Raw genomic sequence first — 12,500 nt, forward strand, 5'->3', positions numbered from 1 at the left:
TTCACACCTGTTTCTGCTCAAAATACCCCCCCCCCCCCCCACACACACCACCACCAACCCAAAAAACCCACCCACCAACCCACCTACCCCGGCTGTATGCCGGTGTGTGTTAAACCCATTCAGAACGCGGGTACACAGTACTGTGTATTATTATTTTATGCTTTAACTATTGAAAAATAGCAGATATACAAGCTCACAGCTGCGAGCTTGTAGATCTGCTATTTTTGAAAAGTCATGAAAATTTGAATTTTGACCCGATTCTATAAGTGTCTTTTGTATCCTTCTAAGATTCTTTTGAAAAAACCTATGTTTCCATGTCAGCAATCTGGCCAGTTAGTCTGTTCTTGAGAGACTACTATGTCAGTGGTTGTCAAACTTTTTCATGTCTAGACTAGGACCCCCCAAAATGATGTGTATTTGGCCACGGACTCCCATCTCAAAATATTTAGTTCCAGGGACCCCCCAGACGCAAAATTTGAGTTGCAAACGTTCGCTTAAAAAAGACATATATTCAAAGATTTTCACACATTTTCACAACTTTTCAAAAATAGCAGATCTACAAGCTCGCAGCTTGTACATCTGCTATTTTTCAATAGTTAAAGCATTCAATAATCCTAGACCTAAATGGGTTAAAATGTTTCCAGGAGGGCCAAAAACGTGCCGCCTTCCCCCCCCAGCCCAGCCCAGCCCCTGCCTGGTACATCTGCGGCGCGCGAGCAGCTAAAATTGCACTCTAATTGTATTAACGGGGGGATTATGCCTCCCAGTTGTTGTGTTTTTTTAATATATTTTATATTCTCTCTCTGTGCTTTTTTACACGTTCCGAGGGGAGGAGGTGAAAAAAGGGGGCTCGCCGAGGGTTTGTGGTTTTGGCTTTTTCCTCGTAACGTTTCTTTTTTTACGAGCTGCTATCGCGGCTCCCCTTCATTACGCTGGATCTGTGTACAAATAGGAGAGAACCAGAGCCAGAGGGAGAGAGAGTTTGTCCTCATTTGTGTGTGTTGGAGTGTGGGAAGGTTTGTGTACAGCATGTGCAGTATATTCTGTAAAATAAAATAAAAAAAGAATATATATATATATATATATATATATATATATATACTATACTGCAAGTGTCTTCAACAGGGGGTCCGGGACCCCTAGGGGGTCCTCAGAGTTACTTACTCCTCCTAAACTTTGTTCTCCTTTTTTATATTAACCACTATGAACCCTAGTGTCTTTATTCTGAGAACTTTGGCCAAAAATTGCCGATCTACAAGCTCACAACGCCTCGCAGATCGTCTATTTTTGGCAAAGAGGGGAACAAGAGCAGACTAAGTACAAAGTGAAAGGTCAACTTTATTAAGTATTGACAGTTCAAGTGGTTAAATATCCGAAAACACACATTCACATGAATCCAAAATACACTGATGATTGTGCTGTCGAACAATGACATTATGGAATCTATGAATATGTTGGTGGGGGTCTCTGCTTCATCTCTCTCAGTCTCAACTAAGGGGTCCTTGGCCTGAAAACGTTTAAGACCCCTGTTATACTGCAAGCACCAGACCCTCGTCCGAAAATAGCTGATCTACAAGCTCACGACGTGTCACATCGCTGAGTTGAATTGACAAACACACACACACACCCCCCACGCACGCGCGCAGTGCCGCGCGCACACACACACACACACACACACACACACACACGCACCCTACTTCAGTGCGGCAACAATCTAAAAAGGTGGTGGTGGTGGGGGGGGGGGGGGGGGGGGGGGGGGTGGATTCCATCTAATTACTCTATCACATAATTTCACAAATTGGCTTTTCATAGGGGAGCGGGGAGAGCGGAGAGCGCAGGGGGATTAGAGGCCCGAGCTTTCATTTACTACTCATTTCTGGTTAAATTAAACAAGAAAATACCGTTTGTGAGAAAGAGGGTGAACACCAGGGGGGTTGACAAAGGAGAGGGGGGGGGGGGGGGGTGGATTCCAACAACACAATAGGAGAGAGAGAGCATAATGATAAGTGGTCGTTATTTCTTCTTCTTCTTCAGAGGCCCTGTTGTTGCTTTTTTTAAGCCACAAATATGCACTGGCCTCCACTGATGAAGTTTTGTTTTTGTTTTTGTTCTAATGCCTGATATTGCATGCTATGTAAAGTAAAAAAATAATGGGAGGGAGGGTCCCTGGAACTAAATATTTTGAGATGGGGGTCTGTGGCCAAATACATATCATTTTGGGGGTCCTTCACATGAAAACATTTGAGCACCACTGACATAGAAACTTTTCAAAAAACCTTAGAAAGATTTGAAATATTCAGAAATGTTCACTATTTTTCAAAAATAGCAGATCTACAAGCTCGCAGCGTGGCACTCGGTGCCGCGCTGTGAGCTTGTATATCTGCTATTTTTCAATAGTTAAAGCACAACATAATGTGTAATAATGCTGATATTGCATGCTATGTAAAGTAAAAAAAAAAGATTATAATAACGTGGTTCTGAAACTCTTTTAATTTCAAAGAACCCCCATAACTACTAGGTCCATTTGATTCCATACGCCCAGTTTTACAGACCTGAAAGGTCCATTTAGAACCCTCTCAAGGAATCCTGGGAGTCCCTGGACCTCATTTTGAGAACCACTGAAATAAGTAATACCTCTTAAACCAGAACAGAGGTACACACACACCTAATCACAACACCATCGGCTCGCCTCCTGCTCATATTCCATACTCCATCGTCTCACGTAGCCTATAGCTATAGACCAGAGATCTCCCCTACGCATACGTCTGGTGTCCTCTAAATTCAGTGTAGTTGCTAAAACTGGATGGAAACACTTTGGGGCGTTCCTATATCTCTGTTTGTCGGGCAGAAAACTTGTATCTCCAAATTTCACATTTTAACTTAATCTTTTTAAATTAATGACATACTTCAACACACAAGAGTGTTGCATTACTATGGTGAAAATAGCAGATCTACAAGCGCACAACGTAGAACGGCTATTTTCACAACTTTAAAATGTTTTAATGATAATAACAAAAAAGGAACAGTTTTGGACATACAAGGTTTTCACCCGACAGCGACGATATCCGTCATATTGGGATGGTGACGTGACACTGGCACCCTGCTGCTTGAGTTGACACCCAGCTCTGATTGGCGGGAGTCGGGGGCCTATCGGGTCTTTTGGCCGGACCAAGTTGTCCGTGGCCAAATCCTTGTGATGCACTTGACCCGCCGATGCTGTCAACAAGCTTATGAGGACGGTGAGGTCATTGGGCGTGTTGGAGAGAAGTCAGCCAGCCGTGGTGTGTCGTCATCAGCCCAGAATGCACTACTATGGCCCCTCTGTCCATGTAAACTTTACAATGTTCTATGCTTCCAGCATTACTACTGTATGCCTTGTTACCTAAGCGGTGAGCAAAGAACTTTGAAAAGAGCTATGAAAAATATAGTTCATCGTTATTTTTGTACCACTAGTAGTAATAATAGTAACTTTTCTCCCTTTACTCCCTGACAATTTGTCTACACACACACAGCAAAATCTGTGTCTTACTTAATGATACTTTACCCATAAGGGTCCACTTTCTTAATTTCTTTTTCACATTTAAATTAACACAGTGGATTGTCATTTGAGGGACACACAGGAATGTTCGCTCCATCTATTTACATGGCACTGCGGCTTCGACCCCTGGAGAATTCAACAATGTCCCAGTCAGCGCAACGAGAACACCACAAAAACGTCCCCAGCGATGACAAGAGCGTCTCCAAAACACATTTCCAAAACAGGGCGAGTGACGTCATTGTCGCACATACAGCGTTAATATCTAACATCCCCGTGTGGTTGAGCTCGCTCACGGTCCCCATGGAGACTCTGCCTCCGTCCCCTCTGTACAGAGTCCTCCTCCCACTCTCCCCACCCAGGGGTGTCACACCACATTCTGGGCCCTGGGTACAAGGATTCACTGTGGGGCCCCCCATGAATGTTCTTCATAGGGGGAGGGGGTTTAACCCATTTAGACTGGGAACGCATTATTACGCATTATTTTGCGGTAATTCTAAGGTTTATTGAAAAACCTATGTTTCTATGTCAGTGGTGCTCAAACGTTTTCATGTGAAAGACCCCCAAAATGATATTTATTTGGCCACGGACCCCCATCTCAAAATATTTAGTTCCAGGAACCCCCCAGAAGCAAAATTTTAGTTACAAATGTTTGCTTAAAAATACATAATATTCAAAGATTAGCATTTTCACGTCTTTTCAAAAATAGCAGATCTACAAGCTCGCGGCACTCGGTGCTGCGCCATCTGCTATTTTTTAATAGCTAAAGTATAAAATAATTAGTAACTAGTAACTCAGTCCCACTTTCCCCCCCTTGTGACGCCCCTGTCCCCACCACTACCACCACCACCACCACCACCACCATTAGAGTGGTCATGGTCCCCAGCCTAGCGCTGTCCCCCCCCCCCCACCCCACCTAACATTTTTCCACTCCAGCAATATAACTGCTCCCCCATGGCTCCAATATGTTTCTATTGCACTGGGTTTGTGCCAAAGGCAAGTTGAAATCTCAGCTGCGCACACCTGTATTCATAGCGAACATAGCAGTAGATCTGCCATTTCTTTTTCTTTTTTCTTTTTTTTTACATTTGTGGAAAACAAATATTAATTGAATTTAAAATGTTCACCTGTAATAACATAATAATTGATGATGTGTAATAAAGTACATATTTAACTTCCTCCACTCCTTCCATGAGTATACGTATACCGAGGCGTTCCCAGGCCAGTGAGGAGATATAATCCTTCCAGCTGGTATTTATTCATAACCTTTTGTATAGTTCTGTCTATATTTATAATGTGTGGTTGTCACACTATACAGTGGTATTGCATTGTATTCTATTCTAGATCTAGATTGACAGTTTATATTTCTCCTGTGTATAGCCATCTAGACATTTGTACAGAGTAGGGATGAAAATTTCATATCATGATTTTTGTGACCAAAGAAATCGCGATTTCTGATATTATCGCGATAATCAAAATCCATTATCATGGGGCGGAACATTTGCCAAAAAATAGCTGATCTACAAGCTCACAACGTGTCGCAACGCGGTGCATTGTGAGCTTGTAGATCGGCTATTTTTTGGCAAAGGCATTTGATAGAGAGTGAAAAAAGACTGTAACAAGTACGTATAAGAACCTTTTACCAATTATAGAGGGTTTAAGTGGTACCGGATATGCAGCTCGGCAAATAAAAGACACAATAAATGAAATATTCACGATACGATTATCATGAGTCCCTAGTAAAGAAGACAATGTATTAATGTGACCAAATCGTTTTCCATTTGGCTCGGATTGGTTTGAGACGAACACTCAGTATTTCACTGTGTGCGCAGCATCTGTACAGTATAAATGCGTGCACACTACTTGCATCATGTGTGTCTAATCGGCGTGTGTGGCGTCTATCTCCAAAAGGCCAGGCTCCCCAACGTTACAAACACAAAGCAGCTGATGATGGGTGTGTGTGTGTGTGTGTGTGTGTGTGTGTGCACGTGCGTGTTCGTGTGTGTGCGTGTGCATGTGCGTGTGTGTGTGTGTGTGTGTGTGTGTGTGTGTGTGTGTGTGTGTGTGTGTGTGTGTGTGTGTGTGTGTGTGTGTGTGGTCAGACCAGCACAGTGGGCCGTTTGAAGCCGGTCAGAGGCAGAACTCTGGCCCAGCCCTCCTCCCTGGTGCTGTGGGTTTACAATCCATCCATCCATCTAGCCATTCCTGTCTCCACCTCTTTCTCACATTCCCACTTCCTCTTGGTCCTTCTCTCTCTCTCTCTCTCTCTCTCTCTCTCTCTCTCTCTCTCTCTCTCTCTCTCTCTCTCTTTTAAACATTTAAGCACCTTTTCGACTGCAGCTTTAGCACCACACCACACCACACTACACTACACCAAACCACACCGCACCACATACAAATATCTACATTTTCCATTACACAAAAGTACCCCTGCCGGTAAGAAACAAATTGACCCTTTTAACTGTGATTATGATACAATATAAATTTGCATTACAACTATCCTAAATTATAATACACTATAATGGATTATAACTGTGATTATAATACACTATAATGTAGCACAATAGAATCTATTATCTACTAAAACTATAACTATATCCTGGTGGTCTAAATGAAAAGTCAGAGAGTGATCAATCATTATTAAGTGTTTGGCCCTGTTTGGCCCAGCTCAGACCTACTCTAGATTGGATACTTTTTATTACCACGTTTAGTACCACTTTCACACCACTCTACCCAGGTCCTTGTAGTGGAAAACCTGTCAAAAGTGGGCAGTGTGGTGTGGTGTTGGGCCAGTGGAAAAGGGGCTTTACATGCCTCCTCTCCCTCCATTCTCTCTTCCTCCCTTTCCTATTGCTTTACTCTCCCCAGTTCTCTCTCTCTCTCTCTCCCTCTCTCTCTCTCTCTCTCTCTCCGTCCCCTGACACGTCTTAAGCCCTTCCCTCTGTTTGAGATCTAACGACACCGAAGCCTAAACACAACCCAAGGTGTAATACGACCCTGAAGGTGTGTTACTGTGTGTGTGTGTGTGTGTGTGTGTGTGTGTGTGTGTGTGTGTGTGTGTGTGTGTGTGTGTGTGTGTGTGTGTGTGTGTGTGTGTGTGTGTGTGTGTGCACGCGTGCGTCTTCTGTGTGTGCAGAAGAGGAGTGTGTGACCTGAATTTCCACATTCAGGATGTGTACATCGTTCATACACCTTTCCTGCAAGGCCTTTGCAAGCCCGGGAGGGGGAGGGGGTGGGGGGGTCATTGTGGGGCTACGTCATTGAGTTCTGCGTGTGTTTTGGGTTTAGGTGTAGCGTGGCTTTAGAAAAGAGGCGGTTTCTATGAGAGGCGGAATGGAGAGTCTACGTGTGCGCGCGTATAGGTGCATAGAGTGATATTATGTCTGACTTTACACTTAAGACCACCAGGGATCTAATTATTAACTCATTATCTCATGTAGGACTGACAGAATCAGAATCAATCTAATAGGCGCCTTCAAACCTGTAATGTCTAATATGGATCACTGTATTACGGGAACAGATGACATGTACTCGGATTACTGTCACTTCCAATTACATTTAACACCTGTTCTGTATTCTTTCATTTGTGGAAATTATTTTAAAAAATCATTCCGTTTCTCACTTTTCCTCGGCAGTAGAAACAATTGAACCCCCCACCCTCTGGAATTAATAACCTTCCATCTATAACATCTCATATTATTGAAGCATTTGCATTGCATCTCTATTTGAACGCATTTCCTGTTAAGTGACATTGTGCTTCCCCGTGCGTGAAATATGTGCAGCGCAGCACAAAGACCGAGGTGTGACTTGATTTTACTCCCCGTTGATTTATTGGAGATAAAGTGCACGTGGCGTCGGCGCATCGGGATCGCGTTGCTTTGCGGTGAGGGGAGAAGAGGAAGTGAGAAGGGCCCATCAGAGCTGCTACCACTTCAATACAACCCAGTGTCTGCTGTCGCAGGTGTGGGGAAGGCCGCAGGTCGCCGTGGCTACACTGCAAAATCCTGAGAGTTAAAGGTGGTGTAAGTGATATCTCTTTGTTCAAATAAGTGTTGAATATCTCTATTGTCTCATAGCAATCGTTGTTTGTTATTGCGACCGTAGGGAGCAAGTTTACTATGAAACCCGGCAGATCCTGTCCGTCACTGAGTGAGTCAGTGGGTGGGTAACGCCTCAATGTCTATAGCTGACCTGTTGTGACATCACATTGTTGACCCATATTTGGCAATATGCTCTATGGACGCTCCATATACCGGTATGTATGCCCATACATATAATACCGTCCTGTGTGACCTCGCCCTTAGGGCGTCTTACTGGTATAGAGTGTTTGTTGAGCACCAGAGGTCCATCTCCCCAGCTCTTTAGCAAACAGAAAATACATTTTCAGGTCAGGATGCCAATTTTAACCAATCAGGGGAGAGGTCTCATACATACAGGATACATCGGCATGTGAAATGGGAAGCGATGACACAATAACAACCAGAAAAATTGGAATGGGAACTCTATACAATTTAAGTTAATAAATAATCTTTGTGGGGTTCTCTCTTCTGATTGGCTAAAAATTGGTACCTGAACATGTATGTTCTGTTTACTAAAGAGTGGGAGACACCTGTTACTATACAAACACTATAGCAACGATTGCTCTAAAAATAGCTCTACCTCTGGAAGATGAGGTGTAAGATTAGGTAGTTACAGGGAATGACGAGGACTTTAATTTCACATGGACGTAACTCGAGACGGCAATCTACAGTTACTTTTCTTTATCTACACCATGTTGCCGGTGTCTACCGGTGTTTCTCTCACCGTGGACTGGGGTCCAACAGCGGTTCATGACATGAATAGTGATAGAACGACTTTTTAACGTTGACTTGGGCTGTGTCTCATAACTGACAACCGCCGGTCCAACCCAATCCCCACCCGGCACAACACACCCTTGGGTCCTCTGCGTTGAAGTTCATTGGTCGGACGGTCCTCAAGATCAGCGGTTCTCAACCTGTGTGTCTGGACACCCAGGGGGGTCCCCAAATGATTTAGGGGGGTCCCCAGATGATTAGATTAATGTGCAACATTGTTTTCTCACTCAAAAGTAAACAAACCAACATAAGTTAAATGTAGGATATCACATTTCTAAAGTGATAATTTAAGGACCTCTAAAATGACATATTAAACATTGGCCAAATTGTCAAATAGGCCTATTAGAGGGAGTCATTTGAAAATAGCCGATCGACATGCTCACAACGCCTCGCAACGTGAGCATGTAGATCTGCTATTTTCACAATAGAACCTTGTTATACAAAATGTAATGCCTCAACTCGTAGTGCTTGTCGGAGTGGGGGGGTCCCCAGTTAAATTATTTTGGGGGTCACAGCTTGAGAACCACTGCTGGGAATGCCCATATATGGGCATGTCAGAACATGCCCATATATGGGCATTCCCAGATATGCCCTTAATATTGATGACACTGGGACAGGGATCTCCATATATGGGCATAAAACGGACAAGGATATAATTTGCAAGTGTGATCTGGAATGCCCATATATGGGCATGTTCTGACATCACATTGTCAACTATATATGGGCATAAAATATATGGGCATAAAAGGGACAGAGTGTGGTGTCAGAGCAGCAAACCCATTCTGTTAAGGGTGGTTCCCCTACATCACAGCGACAACAGAGCATGATGTCAGAGTGATGTCACAGTGACAAGGGAACCAACAGACTGTAAAAATGTGTACTGACTGACTGAAGGACTGACACAGACAGACAGACAGACAGATGGAGACAAGCTGCGACATTTCCTTCGTCGCAATTAAAATGATACATTTACAAGTTATCTTCATAGTTACTGTCCTAGGTGTGGAAGGCCCTTTAACTCTCATCCCCGAAGCCAACTTGAACCCATAACACTAAATCCATCAAACAGTCACCACGGTCAAAAACAGTGCCCACAAGTCGTGTCAAAGCTATATTTTCCCACGCTTGCCTTCTCCAAACAATTCACAACAACACTCTATACCGCCACAAGCATGCACAGAACAGCGCTGGTATTCTTGCCGATAAGTCAAGGGTAAAGTTAAAAAACCACAGGCCTTCGCGGAATCCCAGGCGTCTGATAAATAATGACAGATTGTTTTTAATAATGTTCATCTATCTATGTGGGCTTCAAGCTTATTCAGTTTCACCAGGCGAGGAGTGAGAGAGAGCGCAGCGCTGGAGAGATGGCCGGTAGATTACACAGACCCGGCTCTTTGAAGTGCCCCGGCCGTGCCGAGCTGGGAGGAATTGTATAGATGAGAAGGGAGCTGGTGGTGTGCGTGCGTGTGTGCGTGCGTGTGTGCGTGCGTGCGTGTGTGCGTGCGTGCGTGCGATAGAAGTCTGTGTGAGTAAAGCCTAACTTATACTAGAAACTTGTTTTTAGCAAGCAACACTGTCATGTGCCAAAATATATATTAGGTGTAGTGCAGGGGTCTTCAATGTTTCCAGGCCAGGGACCCCTTAGCTGTAGTAAATCTGAGGACCCCCCAGGGCTCCCGGACCCCCTGTCGAAGACCCCTGGTGTAGTGTGTGTGTTCAGTGCATTTGAGACAGAGAGTGAGAGAGCCTATATGTCTCAGATTGATCACACACAACGTGATGTGGACGTCATTAAACTCACCGTTAGATGCTGGAAGAGCCAAGCCCTCATGATGTTGGTGGCCACCTTGGGAAAGATCCCTCTCTTCTTGTTGCGCTTCTTCTCCTTGTCGGGGTCGTCGTCGTCTCCCGTGCTGGGCGAGGCCACGCTGTTGTCCAGGCCGTCGCCTGTCACATGACAGAGGGAAACAGGAAGAGAAAAGAGAGGGAGATTAGGCGACGCCGTTTGTTTTACTTTGCTGGATCGGTTGCACCTCTCCGTTCAAAGGGAATAAATATGATTTCCAGGGAATTCAAGGGGGGCTTTGTATGCGCAGACATTAAGGCTATAGAAGCACAACAATGGGGGGTACAGAGAATGGCTAGAAAACCAGCACCAGAGAAACCTATTCATTTTTAATCCTTTTTTTATTTTTTTTATAAATAACCCTGCCTTTCATTTCGATTCCCCCACTGCCGCTTGGAAACACAGCGAGCTCTCGCATCTCATCGAGAGAGAGAACGGGAGACGGAGGGGGGGAAGGAAGCACAAAGGACTTGTAAGGTCGCATTTCCCCACTCTCCCATCCCAGCCCGCGCAGAATTGAAAATGACAGAGGATTTAGTCTTTATTATCCTGAGGGGGGAAATAGTTATTGAAGTGTCAGCCCCGTCGCTTTACGCCGTTTTACCTGGAGGTGGAAGAGTTACACAGCGCTACAAAAGGGGAGGTTAAAGAAGCATCGTGTGGGGGTGGGGGTGGGGGGGGGGGTCAGCAAAGGAAAAGGTGGTGCGGAGGGGCGGCGCTTGGAGTCGGGAGGCACAAACAGCAGCTAACAAAGCTAGCTGCTTTTCATAACAATGGCATTGGCGTGGGTGCTTACAGCAACCTGTAGGGCTTCGATAAGGCTCTATTTAAGGACGGTAACCTCACCTAAGGGAAACACTGAGACAGCTTAGTGTGTTTGAGCACTGAGGGGGGGTGAAGGCAAAAAGGCAAAAGATGCTCCAAGGAGGCCTTTTCTCTTGCCTGTCGCTCTCGCTCTCTCCGCTGCATTCAACACGGAACACCGCACACGCACAGCGAGCACCCGTTTTCAAAACTCCCAATTACTGTACGCTTTCCCAGCTCCAATGAAGAGAGAGCCCCCCCCACACACACACACACACACACCACCACCACCATCATTTAAGGTCATGAAAAGCCTAATTGTTATTATCATTATTCAAAAACCTTGCCCTTTTTTTTCCAAAAGAGCCAGCCTGTCAGTGATAGAAAACGATAATAAAAGAAACATGAAACGAGGTAAACAAGTGGCAGCCCCTCAACGCGGGAATGTTTCAATGGCACGATAACTCACTTTTGTCCCCCGTGCCGCCTCACTCAGCTGGCAAGACGTGGGAAGGATAGGGGGGGGGGGGGGGGGTAGGGTGGTGGGGGTTGGGGGTTGCTAAAGCAGCGCTCAGAATTGGATCCAGTTATTTATTGATTACACACAAAGCACTTCTAAAGCTGCTGGGTCTATTCAGTGGCGGCGGAGGCTGGAAAACTGCGTTTGGAGCAGCCTTTTTCCGCTACCTCGGTTAACTCGCAGGAGGGGCGACACCCAGCACCTAGCTTTACACCTAAGCCCCGCGATTCATCGATAATTAATGGGGATGTTGGCGCTAATCCGGTTGGAGATGACTTTTTTCCAGCTTGCCGCATCAATGGAATAATCAAGGGTCTAAAAACACAGGCCTTTGCTCCCCATTACCTCAGGCAAAAGAATTCCTGAAAGCATGCCTGCAGGGCACCTGAATTATATACACCATTAGTAGAGAGGCAGCGCTCTCTCCAATCCATATGAAACATTCCTGGCTGGATCTCTCTCTCTCTCTCTCTCTCTCTCTCTCTCTCTCTCTCTCTCTCTCACTCTTTCGCTCTCTCTCTCTCTCTCTCTCTCTCTCTCTCTTCTCCTTCTGACCAGGGACGTGCAGAGAATGTTAGAGAGGCAGGGGCTGACATTTCTAGAAGGGCACTTTTGGTGAAAATACAGAAAAATAGCAGACCTCCAAGCTCACAACGTGTCGCGCTGCAACGCTTTGTGAGATTGGAGGTCGGCTGTTTTCGTTGCTTGATAACACACTGAACTAAGCATGGATTTCTACATAGAGAGGGCAATTCTTATTCTTTCAACATACCATAAGATGCTGCATTCAAGTTCAGGAGAGTTTGGACAAGGCAATTCTCTTGAATGCTGCCTTCAGGTATGGCATGGAAAGAGGGGCATTTGCATTTCTTTCACCATAGTAAATACTGCATTCATGGTCGGAGAGGGCACTTTTTACAGACTGGTAAAAAGGGCAGGGGT

The 12,500-nt window shown here is 45.1% G+C and overlaps 1 protein-coding gene across 1 annotated transcript in view; it reads right to left on the reverse strand.

Moving 5' to 3' along the window:
* Positions 1 to 12,500, reverse strand: part of meis1b (Meis homeobox 1 b) — a 148,915-nt gene that overhangs the window by 79,406 nt on the left and 57,009 nt on the right. Inside the window, exon 8 of the mRNA XM_080740462.1 lies at positions 10,190 to 10,335. Coding sequence (XP_080596588.1) covers positions 10,190 to 10,335 — 146 coding nt within the window. The remainder of the gene's footprint in view (positions 1 to 10,189; positions 10,336 to 12,500) is intronic.

The sequence above is a fragment of the Nannobrachium achirus genome (genome assembly GCF_963921795.1).
Source record: "Nannobrachium achirus genome assembly, chromosome: 13".
Taxonomy (NCBI): Eukaryota; Metazoa; Chordata; class Actinopteri; order Myctophiformes; family Myctophidae; genus Nannobrachium; species Nannobrachium achirus.